A 16,996-nucleotide genomic window follows, 5' to 3' on the forward strand; every position below is an offset into this window, starting at 1 on the left:
AAAGTTCCCTTCTGGCCCCCATCTTTGGTATTTTAAGAGGGATCGTTAAGATGCCAAATTTTTTTTTTCAAGGATCTGTCAGAAAACAAGATTGTGTGCATACCTTATATTTCACATTAAGAAAACATCTTGGAAGGGTCAAATGTCCCTTGCTCTCGTTCTGTTACCCAAAGAAAGAATGGTTTTTGCAGCCTTGAAATTAACTGATCTTCTCTGTCCAGGCCTCTTTTTCCAAGCTGTGCTGTCTTGAAATAACTAGGTCTTGTAAGCTTCAGAACTGGACGTTCTGGGGAGCACGTATCCAGAGGAACTGCTTAGAAAAGATGGCTGTGTTACTGGGGCTCTTTGATGTTCATCTTTCCTTGAATAAAATATCTTAGAATATTGGAGTTGGGGGTGGAGCGTTTGAGATCCTCAAGTCTGTAAATTATCTGAGCTAAACCAGTTTATCCACTGCTTCAGCTTTCTGCGCTGGGCTGGAGAAAGATCAGGTGTGGACTAGAGGGTTGGTTCAGTGGGTTAAGAGCACTTGCTGAGCAAACACAAAGACCTGAGTTCAGATTCCAGGAACCCTGTGGAAAGCCAAGGTGCCTATGCTGAGAAAATGGGAGGAGAAAGGATACAGTGGGGACTTGCTGACCGACCGCCAGCACAGCTCCTGGCTCAGTGACAGACCCTGTCCAAGAGACTAAGAAAGGGAAACAGAACAAGGTACCTAAAGACTCCCTCTGGCTTTCATATGTACCAGGCACATGCACCTGCATATGTGTGGGCATATACCACACACACACACTCACTCACTCACTTACATACACTCACACACATTTACATACTTACACTCACATTCATGCTCACACTCTCACATACACACTCATACATGCACACTCATTCACATACACACACTCACATACTCACACATGTACTCTCACTCATACTCTCATATGTACCTAATCACATACACATACTCACACACATGCACATTCACTCACACACACTCAAACTCACATACTCTCTCACACACTCATCCATGCACACTCACACACACACACACACACACACACACACACACACACACGCAAAAGAACAGATGCTTTTTGTTTTACGTGAGGACATCCTTAATTGCTCCTATTTTTAAAAGTTGCCAGTTAATGAGCATTGACTGTGCTGCCAACCAGGGGTTGAAGCTTCCACTCACCCTGTATCATTCCTCCTCACAAGCCCATAAGGTAAATATGATTACCCTGGCTTTATAGCTAATGAAATAGAGACTGAAGTTTAAGAGATTTGCCCACAATTACAGGGCTGGGAGGAGGGAGAGTCAGTGTGCAGACTCAAGGTTGCCTAACTTCAAAGCCCAAGTCCTTTACTGTCCCCTCTGCTGCGTGCCAACTGAAACAGGGCCAGAGCATAAATTGGCCAGACTATCTCCGACTCTCACATCACTTCAGTGCTTCAAATAATGAGGTGAGTGAGGAGTCCTCCATGGCGATAAGGCCGCGAACACTGCCTGTCTAAGCAGCAGGATCTTAGAGACCCGACTGAGTCCCACTATCAGCTTGTCACGTCCGACCTGACAGTTTATTTCTAAAGCTTCCCAGCTTTTAGTGAGAGTCTGCTGGCTCAGTGTTGATAATTCGTCCATCATGCGATAAAAAACTGGTGGAGGGAATTTGGGATGGATACTTATTTGGAAGAAAAATAATAGTTTGGAGGACATTTTTGTTGTTGACCTTTTCCCCCCTCAATCAAGGTCATACAGGGTTGGAGAGCCAATGTGGTCTGAATTAGGGAATCTGGTTGTTGTCTACAGTGGCACAAAAGTCTACAAGTGCCACAGGGGTGGGGCAGGGGGGGTCAAGGCCTGCAAACACTAGCTTCCCACTTTGAGCGGAGGTGGGGGGGTGGGGGATGGGGGTGGGGGTTGGGGGTGGGGGGGGTAGAAACTTCAGCATTTCTGAAAAACTAACAAAGTTAAGATACAGTCAGGATGTTGTGTATTAAATCAAAGAACAGAAATGGGCCCTCAAGGATGGACATTTAACCTCATTCGCCCACTGTCACATGGAACGGAGATGCAAAAGGAAACCAGTTTCCACCTCTAGGAAGAAATCATGTGCTTGAAGTAGGGATAGATAACCTGTTGGGTCCATCGTCTCCTCTTTGACGATAAGGTCCCTGAATCCCTCCGTGAGCAGGCATGTGCAAGACCAAGGTGACTTAACAAAGAGAATCTCCATGACTAGTTGTTTTGATGTCAGTAACTCATCCTCTAGACACTCCAGTCCACACCAACATCCTCTCTCATCTGGAGCAGCAATAATGCCTGGTGCCTAGCACAGGACACACAGCACAAAGTAGATGCAAAAACTACAATGTTGTTGAGTGAATGAATGAGTGAGTGAATGAATGAATGAGTGAAATCCAAACGCTAGGGAGGTGACTCAGTGGGTAAAATGCTTGTGATACAAGCATAGACCTGAGTTCAGAGTCCCAGTTCCCATATAAAAGGCCGGGCACAGCACTGAGTGTGCCTGGAATCTCAGTGCTGAGAAGGTGGAGGCAGGAGGCTCTCTAGGCTTCCTGGTCAGCCAGTCCAGCTGAACCCATGGATTCCAGGGTCAATGAGAGACTGCTTCCTTCAACAGAGGAAGACACTGGACAGGCACACTCACAGGGGCATGTACATGGATACACACACACACACATACACACTTCTTTTTGCCCTGATTCAGTGACCTTGTCATATAACTGACAGAGACCTGGCCCCAGTACTATGTCTCCGAGGTGGTAGCCATGCCCTGTTCTTGCAAATCCCTTTAAGAGGTATTGGTTTGTGAAATGAAATACTCAAGACTGGTAGATAAAGCAGTGGGACTGTTTTCTTGTGACTCTGCAGGCTGGCTGTCCCATCTCCTTGGCTTATGGGTAGCCAACTTCTGTGTTCTTAGGGACTAGTCTTCTTGAGGAGACAGAAAATCCCAGCATGGTGGTCCACATCTGTAATCCCAGCACTCAGGAGGCTGAAGCAAGAAAATCTTAAATTCAAGGCCACAAAAAGAAATAAGAAGATACAAATTAGATTGCCCCACACACACACACACTTAGCCTATTTTTTATTCTCTATAAATATCCATTTGTTTGTTTGTTTTTTAATTTTATGTGTATGAGTACTTACCTACATGTATGCATGTGTACCAGATTCATGCCTGGTGCCTCCAGGGGTGGGGCAGAAGAGGGCATCAGAACCTCTGGCACTGAGTTACAGGTGTTTCTGAGCCATCCTGCATCCTGCGGACGGATGCTGAGACTGAACCCTAGTGAGCAGCAGCAGCAGCAGCAGCAGCAGCAGCAGCAGCAGCAGCAGCAGCAGCAGCAGCAGCAGCAGCAGCAGCAGCAGCGTTCTTAACTGCTGAGTCATCGCTTCAGCCCTCTTCATTTTTCTGAGTTTCCCTTCAAAGTCCCGCCCTCAGATTCTGGGCGGTAAGAACTGATGGAGGAGCACAGTTCAGCCCGCAATATGCAGTAACTTCGATTCTTTCTCTGAATTCCAAGCTGGATTTCTTTAGTGTGCTTACTTACTTCTAGAAGGCGTTCTGTCATTCTTTTTATTTATTTGTTTATTTATTTACTATTTGGTTTTTGCTATTGTTTTGATTTTAATAGTGGGCTCTCAGTATGTATCCCAGGCTGGCCTCGAACCTACAGTCTTCCTGCCTGAGGCTCAGAACTACAATTACAAGTTCACATCTAGTTGCCTTGATCGTTGCCATTCTTTTTTTTTGGGGGGGGGGAATTTGGTTTTTTCGAGACAGGGTTTCTCTGTATAGCCCTGGTTGTCCTGGAACTCACTTTGTAGACCAGGCTGGCCTCGAACTCATAAATCCGCCTGCCTCTGCCTCTCAGAGGGCTGGGATTACAGGCGTGTGCCACCACCTCCACCACCAGGCTTATCGTTGCCATTCGTGGTGCCCGCTGGAATGCTGCGGCTCGCCCTGGATGCCCACGCGGGCCATCAGCACACCTGTCTTGCATTGCCTCCTTGCCAGCTGGCGTGCATCCCATTGCTGCGGCTTGTCCTCACTCCAAACACCTGCCCTTCTGGCCGCTATTAACCCTTCTATTTCTGGCTGTTCGATTGGATGCATCACTAAACCTAAAACAAATAAACCAACCAACTCTTGTTCTAATCTGCCGCGGATCCAGTTTTGGAACGGCCTAAGAACAACAGAGTGTGACCTGAGCAAAGCCGAGTCGCCTCACGAGATAAATGTTGCGCACACCAGTAATAGCTCCGCGCCCCGTCCGGAGAGCATCTAGTTCAATCATCTTGGTGTGGCGCTCCTATCAGGAGTTTCTGCAAAGTTCCTGTGTTTTTAATAGGTGAAAGAGGTTAAGGGTTGCTGCTCCAACTGGCGTCAGTCAGATTGAGACAAAAGGTTTCCCACTAGGCTCAATGCAGAAGCAACAGAAGACTGGGGATCCAGGACCATGTGTGACTCGTGTACAGGTTAGAGTGAACCTCCCCAAGCTCAGTGTCACCCTAACACAGAGGTAGGTGACCATCTCTTCCATCTAACAAGTCGGGGGTGGCTCATGAGTGTCTTTCGTACTGTGGAGCAATCTGAATAGGAGGTGGAGGGCCGGCTCAGCAGTAACTCTGGATACAGGCAGGGATCATCTGTGCTGGAGCAGGCCCTGCAAGAGGCTGTGGATGGCAGTCTTCCCGCAGTCAAGGGAGTACAGTTGACAAGATTCTGGCTCAGAACAGCTAGATCCATTTAGAGGGCCGGGAGGGACTATGAGCATGTGACTGCCCTCCCCCTGCACTCCCCCCTCTCCCCGCAAGCCCTCCCCATAGGGAGCTGGACTGAGCTGCAGAGTCTAGGGTGAATGCTCCTCACTCTAACCACTGTCCTGTCTCTCCACCCCTCCACCTCCCACCTCACCCCCACCCCCAGGTCCGCAGAGGACTGGGTGAGGGGCGCAGTACACTTTCCCATCGGCCTCTTTTCCACGTGGGTGAAGCCTGAGCCCTGGTGCTTCCGGTTTCTCCTTTTGATTCTGAAGAGCCTTTTCTACTCTCAACAAAACCTGCCTCTCTGCGAGTAAAAAGCTTTGACTTTCAAACTATTGCTTTTGATGTGGGCTTCAAGAGGCTGTTTAAGAAGCCAGAAAACTGAACATTGACCGGCTCAGTTCAGACTGATTCTTTCTCCTTGCATTCCGGTTGTACCAATCTTAATTCTCCTCGAGGCGATGCTGCTGACTTACTAGGGGAAAGGTCAAATGGAAAAAGAGTAGCATGGAAAAGCAGGAGGAACGACATTGCAAGATCCTTTCTATGTAAGAAATACTGCAACCCTGGTACGATGATCTGCCACCTGCCCCACCCACGGCCGGCAGGCCAGGCTGTCCCTGCTCATGCCTCACTGGCCTGGCGGGGAAGAGGCAATTCCAGAGCTGTCTGTGTTCTAAAAGTTCTGAATCATACTCATGAATACGTTGTTTTCTTCAAGAAATCAATGGCATAAAAACAAAAGGAAGGGGTTGGCTCTAGGTTAAGAAACTGTTAGAGAACAATCTTGTTTGGTATCTGTTTGGAACAAACCAGTCAAATGCATTTTGGGGACAAATTTGGTTAGAGACTGACTATGAGATGGTACCTCAGAATTATAGTTTATGTTAAGTGGTGGTTATGTAAGAGGGCTTTTTTCATTTTTTGAAGGGATGTATAATGAGATCTGGGGTAAAAAGGATACAAAGTAGCAGAGGGAAGAAGAGAGGATGAAAGGGAAGGGAACCTCTGAAAAGAACAGGGAGAAAGAAACAAGAGTATACAAATCATACTAATTGTTAGGTTGTGTTGATCCAGGGTCACAATGTGGAGCCCTGGCTAGCCTTGAGCAAGCAACCCTTCTGCCTCAGTCTCCCAAGAATGGGATGACCTTCAGGCCAGTGTCACCACAACCAACTTTACTTGCTGGGTTTTAATAATATAAAAATCTTCATTTTATCATCTCTGTCTTTGTCATGAGTTTGAACAGTTTCAGAGAAAGCTTCCAAATATTGCTATGCTAGTGCAGGAAATGACAAACTGAGCAACAGAAGAGAATGAAAGGACCAGAAACATTCAAATATTTACTCTGTGAGACGTTATCCTGGTACTCATCTCCAAGCAGATGAACTTTTTCTTCAAATAAAACCTGACACTGAAGCCCCAACATGTAAAACAGAAAAGGAGCTGGAGCTGTCCCCCTGGAAGCTGCAGAAAGAGGCTGAAGCTCTCTCCTGTTGTCATCCCAGAGAACTTCAGACTTTACTCTGGAGACCCGTGAATTACTTCGCAAGCTACATCTTATTTCACATGCGTGTTGCACAACTGGCTGACAGTTGGAAGAAAGAATAAAGTTAAATCCCTGCCTCTCATCATAAACAAAACAAATTTCGTCACATTCAAATGTTTAAGGAATGAAAAAAGTCATGACACTATTAAAAGAGAAGGGGATGCTCTAAGATATTAAGTCAGAAAATGCCTTTGCGTGTAGGCTGTTGAAGATGTAGATAATGAAGGTGGAAGGGGGGAAGAACTATGTCAGACACATACATGATACGTGAGCCAGTTGGTTGTAGCACACACCCTTTATCCCAGCACTGGGGGAGACAGTGGCAGGTATATCTCTCAGAGTTCCAGGCAACCCAGCCCTGCATAGTGAGCCTGTCTCTAAATAAATAAATAAAATGATACATCATAATTATTGAATAACAAATTCATAGCTATATCACTTCCCTTGGCTTTATATCACCAAGTACTACTGATATCACTTGGTAAACAAAGCCTTAAGGGCAAACACAAGTCATGTTATTCCAATCTCAGTTATTAATTTTAACTCTCAGACCACAATTACACCACACACACTTAACACACACTTAATGTTATAGAACAACAAATAAAGGGTTAAAGGGACAACAGGACTCTAATGACCTTAGTGAAACACCCCAGAGCCAATGCAAAGAGCTGCAGTCCTCGCAGCCACAAAGTTGATCCAGCACAGAGCTGCAGCTCTGAGTCCTGCACTCAGGAGCTCCTTCCGGTCACGTGCCCCGGAACTCCTTCCCGTCACGTGCCCCCCACCCCATGTTTTAATGGCAGGTTGATGAGTGTGGTTCCCCAGCTCGAAGTATTCCTCTCACAACGTGAACTAGATGAGGGGCTGCATCCTCAGTTGGTCTTAGTGTGCTTGGTGAGTTCACGTGTCTATTTTATTTTTTTTGGTAGGGCTTTGACAGCCTCATTTACTTGGATATCCTCATTTACCTGAATAGCCTCATAGGTGGTAGTATTTTCTTCATGCGAATGTTGCCTTTGCCTCATTCTTTGTGCCAGTTGTTTGCTTACACAAACAAGATACGGAATCATTATGTTTAACTCAAAATGCATCTGACCACTGTTTACAAACGGAGCCTTTCAAGGTGCGACACAACCCGAAAGCTGCTGTCCCCTACAAGGGAAGATAGCTGGAGCAGTGCACAGTCCGATCGTCATAGATGGGAACGCATGCGCGCGCGCGCGTACACGCGCACACACACACACACACACACACACACACACACTTGTCTGAGAGAGAAGCAAACGGCCCCTGTGGAGTGCCTACCTCAGTCCAGTGCACAGTCACCATAGATCAAACTTTAAGAAAATGAACCAGAAAGTTCACATTGTAATAGGAAACGAAGCGTGAAGAAGGGTCAGCTGACAACAACTGTGCCATCAGAACCAGATTACAAATTAAGTATTTCTTACAAGTACTCACGATATAAAGGGCAATATCAGAACCATGAGGTCTGTGAGGTGGATCAGTGGGTGAAAGGCCTGCAGAAGCCTGGCCCCTCTTAAGCTCACACACACACACACACACACACACACACACATCTACAGTGGAAGGAGAGAACAGCTCCCAGCAGTGCTCCTCTGCCCTCACCTGTGAATTCACATCCACAAGCATGAATCATACACAATTTTTACGACAGATCTCTCTATGTAACCCTAGCTGGCTCTGGACTTGCTAATATAGACCAGGTTGGCCTGAAACTCACAGAGATCCTCCTACCTCTGCACCCCTACCCCCCAATCATTTTGCATCAAATTATTTATCCTAAAAAAAAAAAAATCAAGTCACGAAATGATCCAAAAATAAATGCAAAAGGATATACATTAGGAGCATTTTTAATAGCAAAAATGTAGGAAAATTCTGTTGTGTAATGGCAGAGAGGAATGGTTAGACAAATTGTGATGGTTTTGTCTAATGAGATGCCACGCAGGAAGTGAAAATGAGGCTGTATAGAAGTGTGTCCCTGGCACTGAGAGATGTCCAAGATACACAGATGGGCGGGGAGCAGCATGCAATGTGCAGACATGATTGCACTGCTTCTTAAACTGCCAGGCTCATCAGGGAAAGGTCACATGACCAACAAATAAGTAAATGTAGGCATAGTAAAACCCGCGAGGAATGGGTTGTGGGGATGTAAGCAGGGTTACATTTCGGTTCTAGATCGTTATTTGCAGTACTGGGGATTGACCCCTGAGCCTCAAACATGCCAGGCAAGGGGTTTGTCGGTGTTCACCACATTCCCTTCTCTGAGCAAAGGAAGAAGAGGGGATGGGTGCTGTGTTTGTGTCCCCAGGGAGACAGAATTAACACAGGATGACAGGTGCATGGATCTTTGGTAGAGGAAGTGGCTCACACAATTATGGAAGCTGAGAAGTTCTGAGATCCGCTATCTGCAAGCTGAAGAACCAGGAAAGCCAAAGGCATAATTTAGCCTGAGTCCAAAGGCCGGACCCTGAGGCACTGAGGGTGCAGCTCCCAGTCTTTGGGGATGGAGTGCTAAGGGCTGGAGTCTGAAGGTCCGAAGCCAGGGGTCCAAGGTCTGTGAGTGGAGGAAGTGGATCCTGGCTCCAGAAGAGAGAGGGACTTTCCCCCTCTCCTGCGCCTTCCTGTCCCCTTCCAGTCTCAGCAGACCAGAAGATGGCTCCCTGTGTTGGTGAGGGTGACTCTCCTTTGCTAAATCTGCTGACTCAAATGCTAATCTCCCCTGGGAACACCCTCAATGCCTCGCCTAGAAATGAGGCTTTACCAGCTAGCTGGGCATCCCATCGCCCAGCCAAATTGACATAAATAATTAATCATCGTATATCCCAGGGTTGGTAAAGTCATGGGGAGAAGCCTCACACACTCCTGTAAGACTAGAAACTGGTACCAGGCCTTCTCAAATGCAGTTCCTGCAGTTTAGCCTCATCTGCATGCCAAAGCCTCCTGACTCAGTGGTGAAAATTCTGGATACAGCTGACTAAGAAATGCAGATTCATGAAGAGGCAGGTGGATTTCTGAGTTCGAGGCCAACCTGGTCTACAAAGTGAGTTCCAGGACAGCCAGAGTTACACAGAGAAACCATGTCTCGAAAAAAACAAAAAAGAAAAAAAGAAAGAAAAAAAATGCAGACTCAGCTCCAGAAGAGGGTACAGAACTGGATGAATGTTCTTCTACATGTTTCTGTGGCAGAGGCAAGGCAAGTATCTGTCACCAAGAGACAGCAAAGGGCCCATGAGACTGTTCAAGGGGTAACGCTGCTTGTCACTGGGACTGGGACTGACTTCTTAAGTTTGAGGCTGGGACACACTCTCAGGAAGAAGGGAAAGAACCATCTACTGAAAGTTTTCTCCTGATCTCCGCAAGTATGTGTATGGCATGTATGCCACACACACACACACTAAAATAATAAATAATTATAGTACTAGTAATAGTTAATCAATGTAAATAGTTAATATATTTAAGCCATATGCTAAAAAAAAATAAAAATAAAAAAAGAGGGAGCTGGAGAGATGGCTCAGTGGTTAGGGGCTCTTACTGCTCTTGCAGAGGCCCCTGGTTCAGTTCCCAGCACCCGCATCAGGTGGCTGCGAGCCATCTGTCCCTCCAGCTGCAGGGGACCAATTGTTTTCCAGCCTCAGTAGCCATCTGCATGGATATGGCACACATAGACTGGGACATGCATGCACAAAGATACAATGAGTAAACTTTAAAACTCAATTTTGTTCAAGAGAGGAAAAACAAACGAAAAGTCATAGAATTTCTTATGCGTGTTGAGTGAGAAAACCCAGAAACAACAAACATGGGACACAGTAGATCCAAATCTTAAGCATGTAGGTATAAAATGGTACATTTTACAGTCCCTCTTGCACATGTATGCACATCAAACATTTTAAGGAGGGCTGTTGAGAAACATGTTTAGGGGTTCACACCTGAAATCCAGTGTTCAGGAGATAGAGGCAGGAGGATGAGGAGTTCAAGGCCAGCCTTGGCTACATAGCAAGTAAGTATTCAAAAATAAAAGACGGCTGCTATCAAGGATTCAAGAAAGAGTATGAAAATTAGTATATGTTATACATAACATAATACATAATATGTTACATATAATAGCATATATATTTATTACAAGAGAGAAGTGTTACAAAGACTGGTAATGACCTCTTGACTTAAACTGACAAGTGTTTAATTCTCCCCTCCCCGCCCAAGATTTATTTATTTTATATATATGAACACACTGGCGCTCTCCTCAGACACACCAGAAAAGGGCACCGGTTCCCATCCCAGATGGTTGTGAGTCACCATGTGGTTGCTGGGAATTGAACTCAGGACCTCTGGAAAAGCAGTCAGTGCTCTTAACTGCTGAACCAGCTCTTCAGCCCCAAGAGTTCCATTCTTAAAAGAATGTGTCTGTGTATTAGATTTGTATGTTTATGTGTCTATAATATAAGTGTCTATGATGTATTAAAGTGTCTAAAAAAGTACAGACTAAAATACTAATGATGGTTACGGCTGGGGGTGGGGTAAAGGTGAGCCTTTGCCATGCAATAAATACTACATAATAAGTCAAATATTTCCTGCTGTTAGATAAACGTATAATAGTCTACTAAAACTCAGCTGCCTGTGTGGCCAGTCATTTTATTGTTTTTCCAAAATGTTCCAAAATAGCTCTGGAACAAGACCAGTGGGACCACCAGATATCTATCTGGCCTCACCCTTCTTCCCATGCAAATCAAGACGAACCCTCCAATCCAGCGTTGGCACAAGTCTCCCTGGAACTCAGGATAACAGGGCCTCCTGCTCCTCCCTCGGCTGGGGAAAGGAGGGGTGGCCTGGGTAGCTCTCTCAACTCAGAACCTCCTTTCAAAAGCTGCCTTGGGTAGCAGATGCCAAAACAAAAGGTCCCACCTCGAGGGTGGAAACACTGTTTGCGGCTTTGTCAATGCAGGTGTTCTTCCAGGCAACGGGGGAACTACAGTGCAGGACTGTGCACAGTTGGAATAGCTTCTCAGAAGGCCCTTCTCTCAGCAGCTGGCTCTGGAGGCCTCAGTGTATGTTCTAACTATATTTGGCAATGAAAACCAAAGAGGCCAGTAGCCTAGCTCAGTATGGGGAAAGGCCGTTCCTGATTTATGATCCTTGCTTCCAAGGAAGACCAGGAATTCAAAACTCACTTCATTTCTTTCTTTTGTGCTTATTGAGTTCAGTGCTGGAGCAGCTCCCCTCCCCCACTCATCCCAGCCCCCACTGAAAGCTCTCGGAATCACAGGAGGGTGCAACGCACCTACTGAAGCCATCCTCGGAGTTAGAGGACATCCGGGGACATCTGGTCTAAAGGTTAAAATTGTCTCATTTTACTTCCTATGCCTTCATAGCATCAAAATAGCCTGTAGCACTTGGGTGCAAATCCACGTTCCACTACCCACTGTGTGACCTTGCCTGAGTTACTTTATGTCTCTGAAATTCAGTTTCCTTATCTACTAATAGAGATAACAACACCTCCTTCAGAAGCTACTGTAGGACCTTGGTGAGATGAGGTGTATGAAGTGGCTAGAAGAATAGTTGACACCGAGCAAGAACTAAAAAAAGAGCTGTCTCTGCCTCACCCATCTCTCCCTCCCACCCTTAGCTGTTCAGACAGCTGTTGGTGTTGAACTTTCAAGAAATCGTCTGGGACCCTTGGTTAATTACAAATGCATGCTACCATTTCCACAGCCAGCAACAGTAGCTACAGATTTAAAAAAAAAAAAAAACAACAACAACAACAAAAAAAAAACCCTGTGACTATTTCTCAGCGTGGACAGGTTCAAATCAGCTCACAAAATGACTCAACACCGTTGATAAATGATGTGTTCTTGGCATCAGGAGGCCCTATCCCGATAACCTTCAGCACCTTATGAAAAATAAATTGAGAAGGCCAGTTGAACAGCCTCAAGAGAAAGGCCCAAGGCTTTGTGGTGACCTTTAGTTAATCCCATACGCTGTACCAGGCTGATCATAAGAGGGTCTCTGTCTGCTCAGAAATGTCTCAAGTCACAGGTTTAGCAATGGGAACGACTCCAGCTGAGCAGCTGTCTGGTTCCTCTCCCAGCTGAACCACCACGGTTAGTTATACTTGCCTTGAATTCCCTGAGGTCACAAGACTCCCTCAGACGAAGGCTAGATGCCTGTTCCCAGCTGCCCCTAAGCCGGTGCCCAACCTGTCTTTGGCAGCTTTGTCTGGTAGGTTGAAGTTCTGCCAGAGTGACGCTTTGGCTGGAGGGCTCTGTGGCTACGAGACAAACCTTGGCTTAAAGAAAGAACTCAAGTGAGTGGCTTGGGCCTGTTGGTGAGGCCAAGGTGGCTCTGCTCTTGGCAATTCCCGCAACTCCTTCAGACCAACCACCCTGAACCCACAGGCACAGCAATTGTAGGATTGGAGCTTCTGGTCATTTCCTCTTTCTCGAATGCCCTGTGCCTCTTCAGTGCCTAGCAACGTTGCAAGTGAATATTTAGCGAGAAGTCCTCGTGGCCAGGAAGGTGGCTGTGCTGCGTTTATGATCTACTGGTGCTCGGAGCTCCAGGACATTGTTAAGATCAAATAGGACACGGAACTGGATGGGCCTGATACTTCCTACAGCCAGAGGCCAACCATCGAGGCCTTGTGGGTGATTCTGTGTGCTATAGGCTGCTTTCTTCTGAAGCCGGGGCTGCCTCTACAGGTTGTATGTAGACTCAGACCCAGCACCAGTGCTTTTCATTGGGTATATAGGCTTCTTCTGCAAAGAAGAAAACATCTAGCCGCATGGCTTAAGTCCTGAAATGCCATCCCCAAACACTTCATCCTCCAAACAGCTTCCAGAAACCCTAAACCACCTAGAGGTACAGGTAATTCAGCATGTCCAAAACGGCTAGCAAAACTTTCAGGAAAGCATAATAATTGATCTTCAGGGATTGGCTAAGTGAGCCAATTGGCCCGGCCGCCAAGCTAGGCAGGTACATAGAGCCACCTTAGCCTCCTATTCTATCTAGTAGTCCCTGTGCTCTGGGGGCTTCAAACTTAGAGTCTAGCATTCCTCACCGGAAACGGAGGTGACAGAAAGCATGGAGGAAGGAAAGAGGGAAAGAAGGCTAGATAGAAGTGAAGGGAGCATGAAAAAAGCTTGGGAAAGAGGAAGGAAGAGGAGAGCTGGAAGGGGAGAAGGAACAATAAAGGTCTCAGGCCCTCGGAGGCGCACGGTTCCGGCTGCACGTCCGTCCGCCCGCCTCCGGCCAGCAGCTGCTCGCTGCGCAGCGTGTGGGCGCTGAGTCACTGTCCCTGCGCTGCAAGCCCGCGTGCAGGTCGGGGAAGGGGAGGGAGAAGACGGAGGGGGGGGAGCACAGTTGGCATCTGCAAACTGCTTTCTCCCCCACCCCCTTTCTTTCCTCTTTCATTAGGGCTATGTGCTGACTCCCACGTAGAAGAACTTATTAAACCGCACGTACTACTCTACCGCTCTTGCGGGGAGCGCGCATGATGGCCAGCAGGGGGCGGCACAGCCCCGCTTATGGACGTTAGGTCCCAGTGAAGACTTGGGCTGCTGAGGGTTTCCCAGAGCTTAACGAAGGTTTTGCCCGTTTTGCTCTTGTAGCTTTTAACACCCGCAATTGGAGCATAAACTCTCTACTTAGAAAGCCTTGAATATCGGCTTAATTCTCCAAAGAGCGCCTTAGCTCAGGTTCAGTGAGCAACCCCATAAAATTGGGAGTATATTGCGCAATTTAAGGAGCCCAGGCTCGCCTAACTATTAGGGCTCACCCTACCCTACCCGGTCTGGCTGCCACTCAAGGAGGTGAACTCGAGTGTCTCAGAGAAATCCTGACTCCCTCCCAGGACACGTACTTTGTGCATCCACATGGACACCAGAGCTAGTGACAGATAAGCTCTGCATAGAGGTTGCATTGTACCCACACTGCAGTTCAAGAAGCAAAATCTCAGCACTTCCCGGCCGACCCAAACCAAGACCACCCTTCCCCAAATGCAGGAACCGAGAATGAATCAGCATTGAGACAGTTTATTGGTTTGCTTTTTCCCAGATCACATATTTTCTGTAAATAGATTATAAGAGACACAATATTTTTTTTTCTTCATCCACAGGCGGTAATCAGGCGCTCTTCACCTTACACACACACACACACACACACACACACACACACGGAACCAAACAACCTTACACCTTGCTGAGACATTCACGTCTTAAAATAGGGGAAGGTAACAATATAATCACTTTAAAATGCCCTTAATACAATATATAACGTACAAAAATATCTCTATATATTTGAAGTTAAAAAAAAAAAAAACTCTTGACAGCAACAAACTTAAATATGATAGTTACCTTTGGCTGTACAACAAGCATTGCACTTTTCCTCGCTAGGTTTTGGAAAGTTCAAGTAGTAATGAGGCTTATGCCCCGAGAGAGACCAGTTTATGAGCGGGCAAGGCAGTGGCTCCGACCCCTGCCCGGAGAGTATCAGCCTGTAAATCTTGGTTTCTGACTTGAGCCTGGCTTGATCTTGGGTTCCTCTGCCTCCCCTAGGGGCAGCCAGGCAGATCTCTGCAGGATTGTCTCAGTCCGCCCCGGTGCGAAGTTCTCTGATTCCGCAGGCGCCAATGGGATACTCGCCCGACTGTTCAATGCTGCCACCCGCACCTATATCCTAAGGAGTCTGGAGATGTGCGCCCAGGGTGCTGGGGCTGTGTGTGTCTGCTCCTGGGAGGATTCCACAGTCCGGGCCGGGAGGATCTCTGGCAGGGAACGCCGGCGCCGGCGGCCATAGCCCTGAGGGCTGATCTTGTTTCTGGGGGCTGTGCCGTCCTTGTCTTTGTCTGTTAACTGGTAGATCTGGTGAGCCAGTTTCTGAAACGTGCAGGTCCCAAAGCGGCATCCACTGCCGCGGGAGCCCTGGTTCATGCTCTGGCGGTAGCGTTTGACTCGAATGTGGGCTTCGCTCTGATTCCTGCGGAGAAGGAAGGGCACCTCATCAACCAGGGCTTTGGTGCCAACCACCTGGGGCCGGAGCCATGCAGAACCCGAGGGACCTGGAACCTGTTCCCTCCACCGGAGCCGCAGCTGCAGTCCGGCCGGGACAATCCCCGGGGCCAGGGTGGTGGAGAGGGCACATCCTCTGCAGAGAGCATAGTTACCTGGCTTGTGCGGGGCTAGATGAGTTCTGCTTGTCCTGGAGCGTAACAAGAGTCGGGGTAGGAGCTGTCGTCTCATCAGCAAGCCCCGTAGGGTAGCTGCTGGATGCTTGTAGTTCCCTCTTCCCACGACTTAGCGCCCACTTATTCCACCTAGAAAACACAAACAGATGCGTTTGGCCTACGTTCAAGTGATGTCCCAGCCAGCTCCACTCCCTCTGTGACACCTCCAGACCATCCCTCAGTTTTCTCTTCTTGCCAGGTATTCAGAGTGAAGAAAGAAAGCAGGGCCCCAAACTCACTTCTTTCGGAACTGCGAGGAAGTGTCTAGCTGTGCGGTGTCCGCGCCTAGGAAGGTGAATGAACCCACTAACATGAGGGTGATGGAAACCAGCTTCATTCTGCGCCGATGCTCTGATACCCTGGAAAGGAGCAAGACGCCAGTGTGAGCAGCCCGGCCAGCTGCACGCTCCCGGCAGCAGACGAAGGGTGGCGGCGGGGGGAAAGCCGCGGGCAGCGCTCTCCTTGGCTGAGCTGCTCTTCTCCCCCCGGCTCAGAGAAACACCGGAGGGTTTTGCCCTGGCCGGGTGGGTGACAAGCAGGGCAAAGGAAGCCATTGCAAAGTGCCAGGCTTCCAGAGGTTTCCAACTAAAGTCCTAGGATCACGGCCCAAGGAGGAAGGGGATCTTAGGGGAGCTCCAGCTGTGAGCATGAGCTAGACCTACGGCACGAGGTGTACTCTACAGTGGAGACCCTAAAGTGGGTTGTTCCCCTTGTCCAGCGCTGCAAGTTTTGAGGCTCTAGCAAAGCCGTCCCCCACCCCCAACACGCTGGAGGTCAGCGGTTCCTACCTGCTGAAGGGGTGAATTGTCAAGCACTTGGTGCAGAAAGTCCGAGACGGCCTTCTAACAGTAGCAAAACCCCAAAGTCCGAGATTGACTGAGATGAGAAGCCGAGAAACCAGGAGCGGGAGCGGGAACGCTGGAGTTGCTCTGTCTAGTGTCACCAAGAAACCTCTGAAGAGTGAGCGCCAGCTCCAGCGTCTTTTAAGCGCTCAGCGGAGGGAGGGCGGAGCCTGCTCTGCCCCGGAGCCCTCCCTTTCCTCCAGCACGCTTGCTTCTAAAGCCAGACTTGCCCTGCAGCTTGCCTGTGGGTATGGGGTTAGGGGTAAGAGGTCCCCTGTGGCCAGGCGTCTCAGAGATCCGCTCTGAGAGATTAGACTGGCGCAGTACTTCCCTTGCCCTAATTTCCCAGCATAGGGGTCAAACGGTGAGAAGGGAAGGAGGACCAGAACAGCCTGGATGGGGGGAATCCTTTTCCCACAATGTCTACAACCCAGAGGGCTGGTCTGAGCTTTCTGGGTAGGGCTGCAAGAACCGGGAAACGGGCCGGACATGGATAACAAAAACCCTGAACTTGGGGAGCATGACCTCAAATGGGCCGCGCCCCCTGCCGGCTTAGCACCCGACTGAGC

General features: G+C 48.1%; 1 protein-coding gene across 1 annotated transcript; it reads right to left on the reverse strand.

Annotated features, from left to right (window-relative positions):
- Window positions 1–14,379: 14,379 nt before the first annotated feature.
- On the reverse strand, window positions 14,380–16,548 carry Adm (adrenomedullin). Its single transcript, XM_052201329.1, has 4 exons — window positions 16,374–16,548; window positions 15,825–15,944; window positions 15,526–15,675; window positions 14,380–15,338 (listed from the first exon to the last, which is right to left on the reverse strand). Exons 2-4 carry the CDS (start codon window positions 15,920–15,922, stop codon window positions 15,032–15,034), a joined length of 555 nt encoding a protein of 184 aa, XP_052057289.1. The 5' UTR covers window positions 15,923–15,944; window positions 16,374–16,548; the 3' UTR covers window positions 14,380–15,031.
- Window positions 16,549–16,996: the final 448 nt, after the last annotated feature.

This window comes from Apodemus sylvaticus, chromosome 1 (genome assembly GCF_947179515.1).
Source record: "Apodemus sylvaticus chromosome 1, mApoSyl1.1, whole genome shotgun sequence".
Lineage (NCBI taxonomy): Eukaryota > Metazoa > Chordata > Mammalia > Rodentia > Muridae > Apodemus > Apodemus sylvaticus.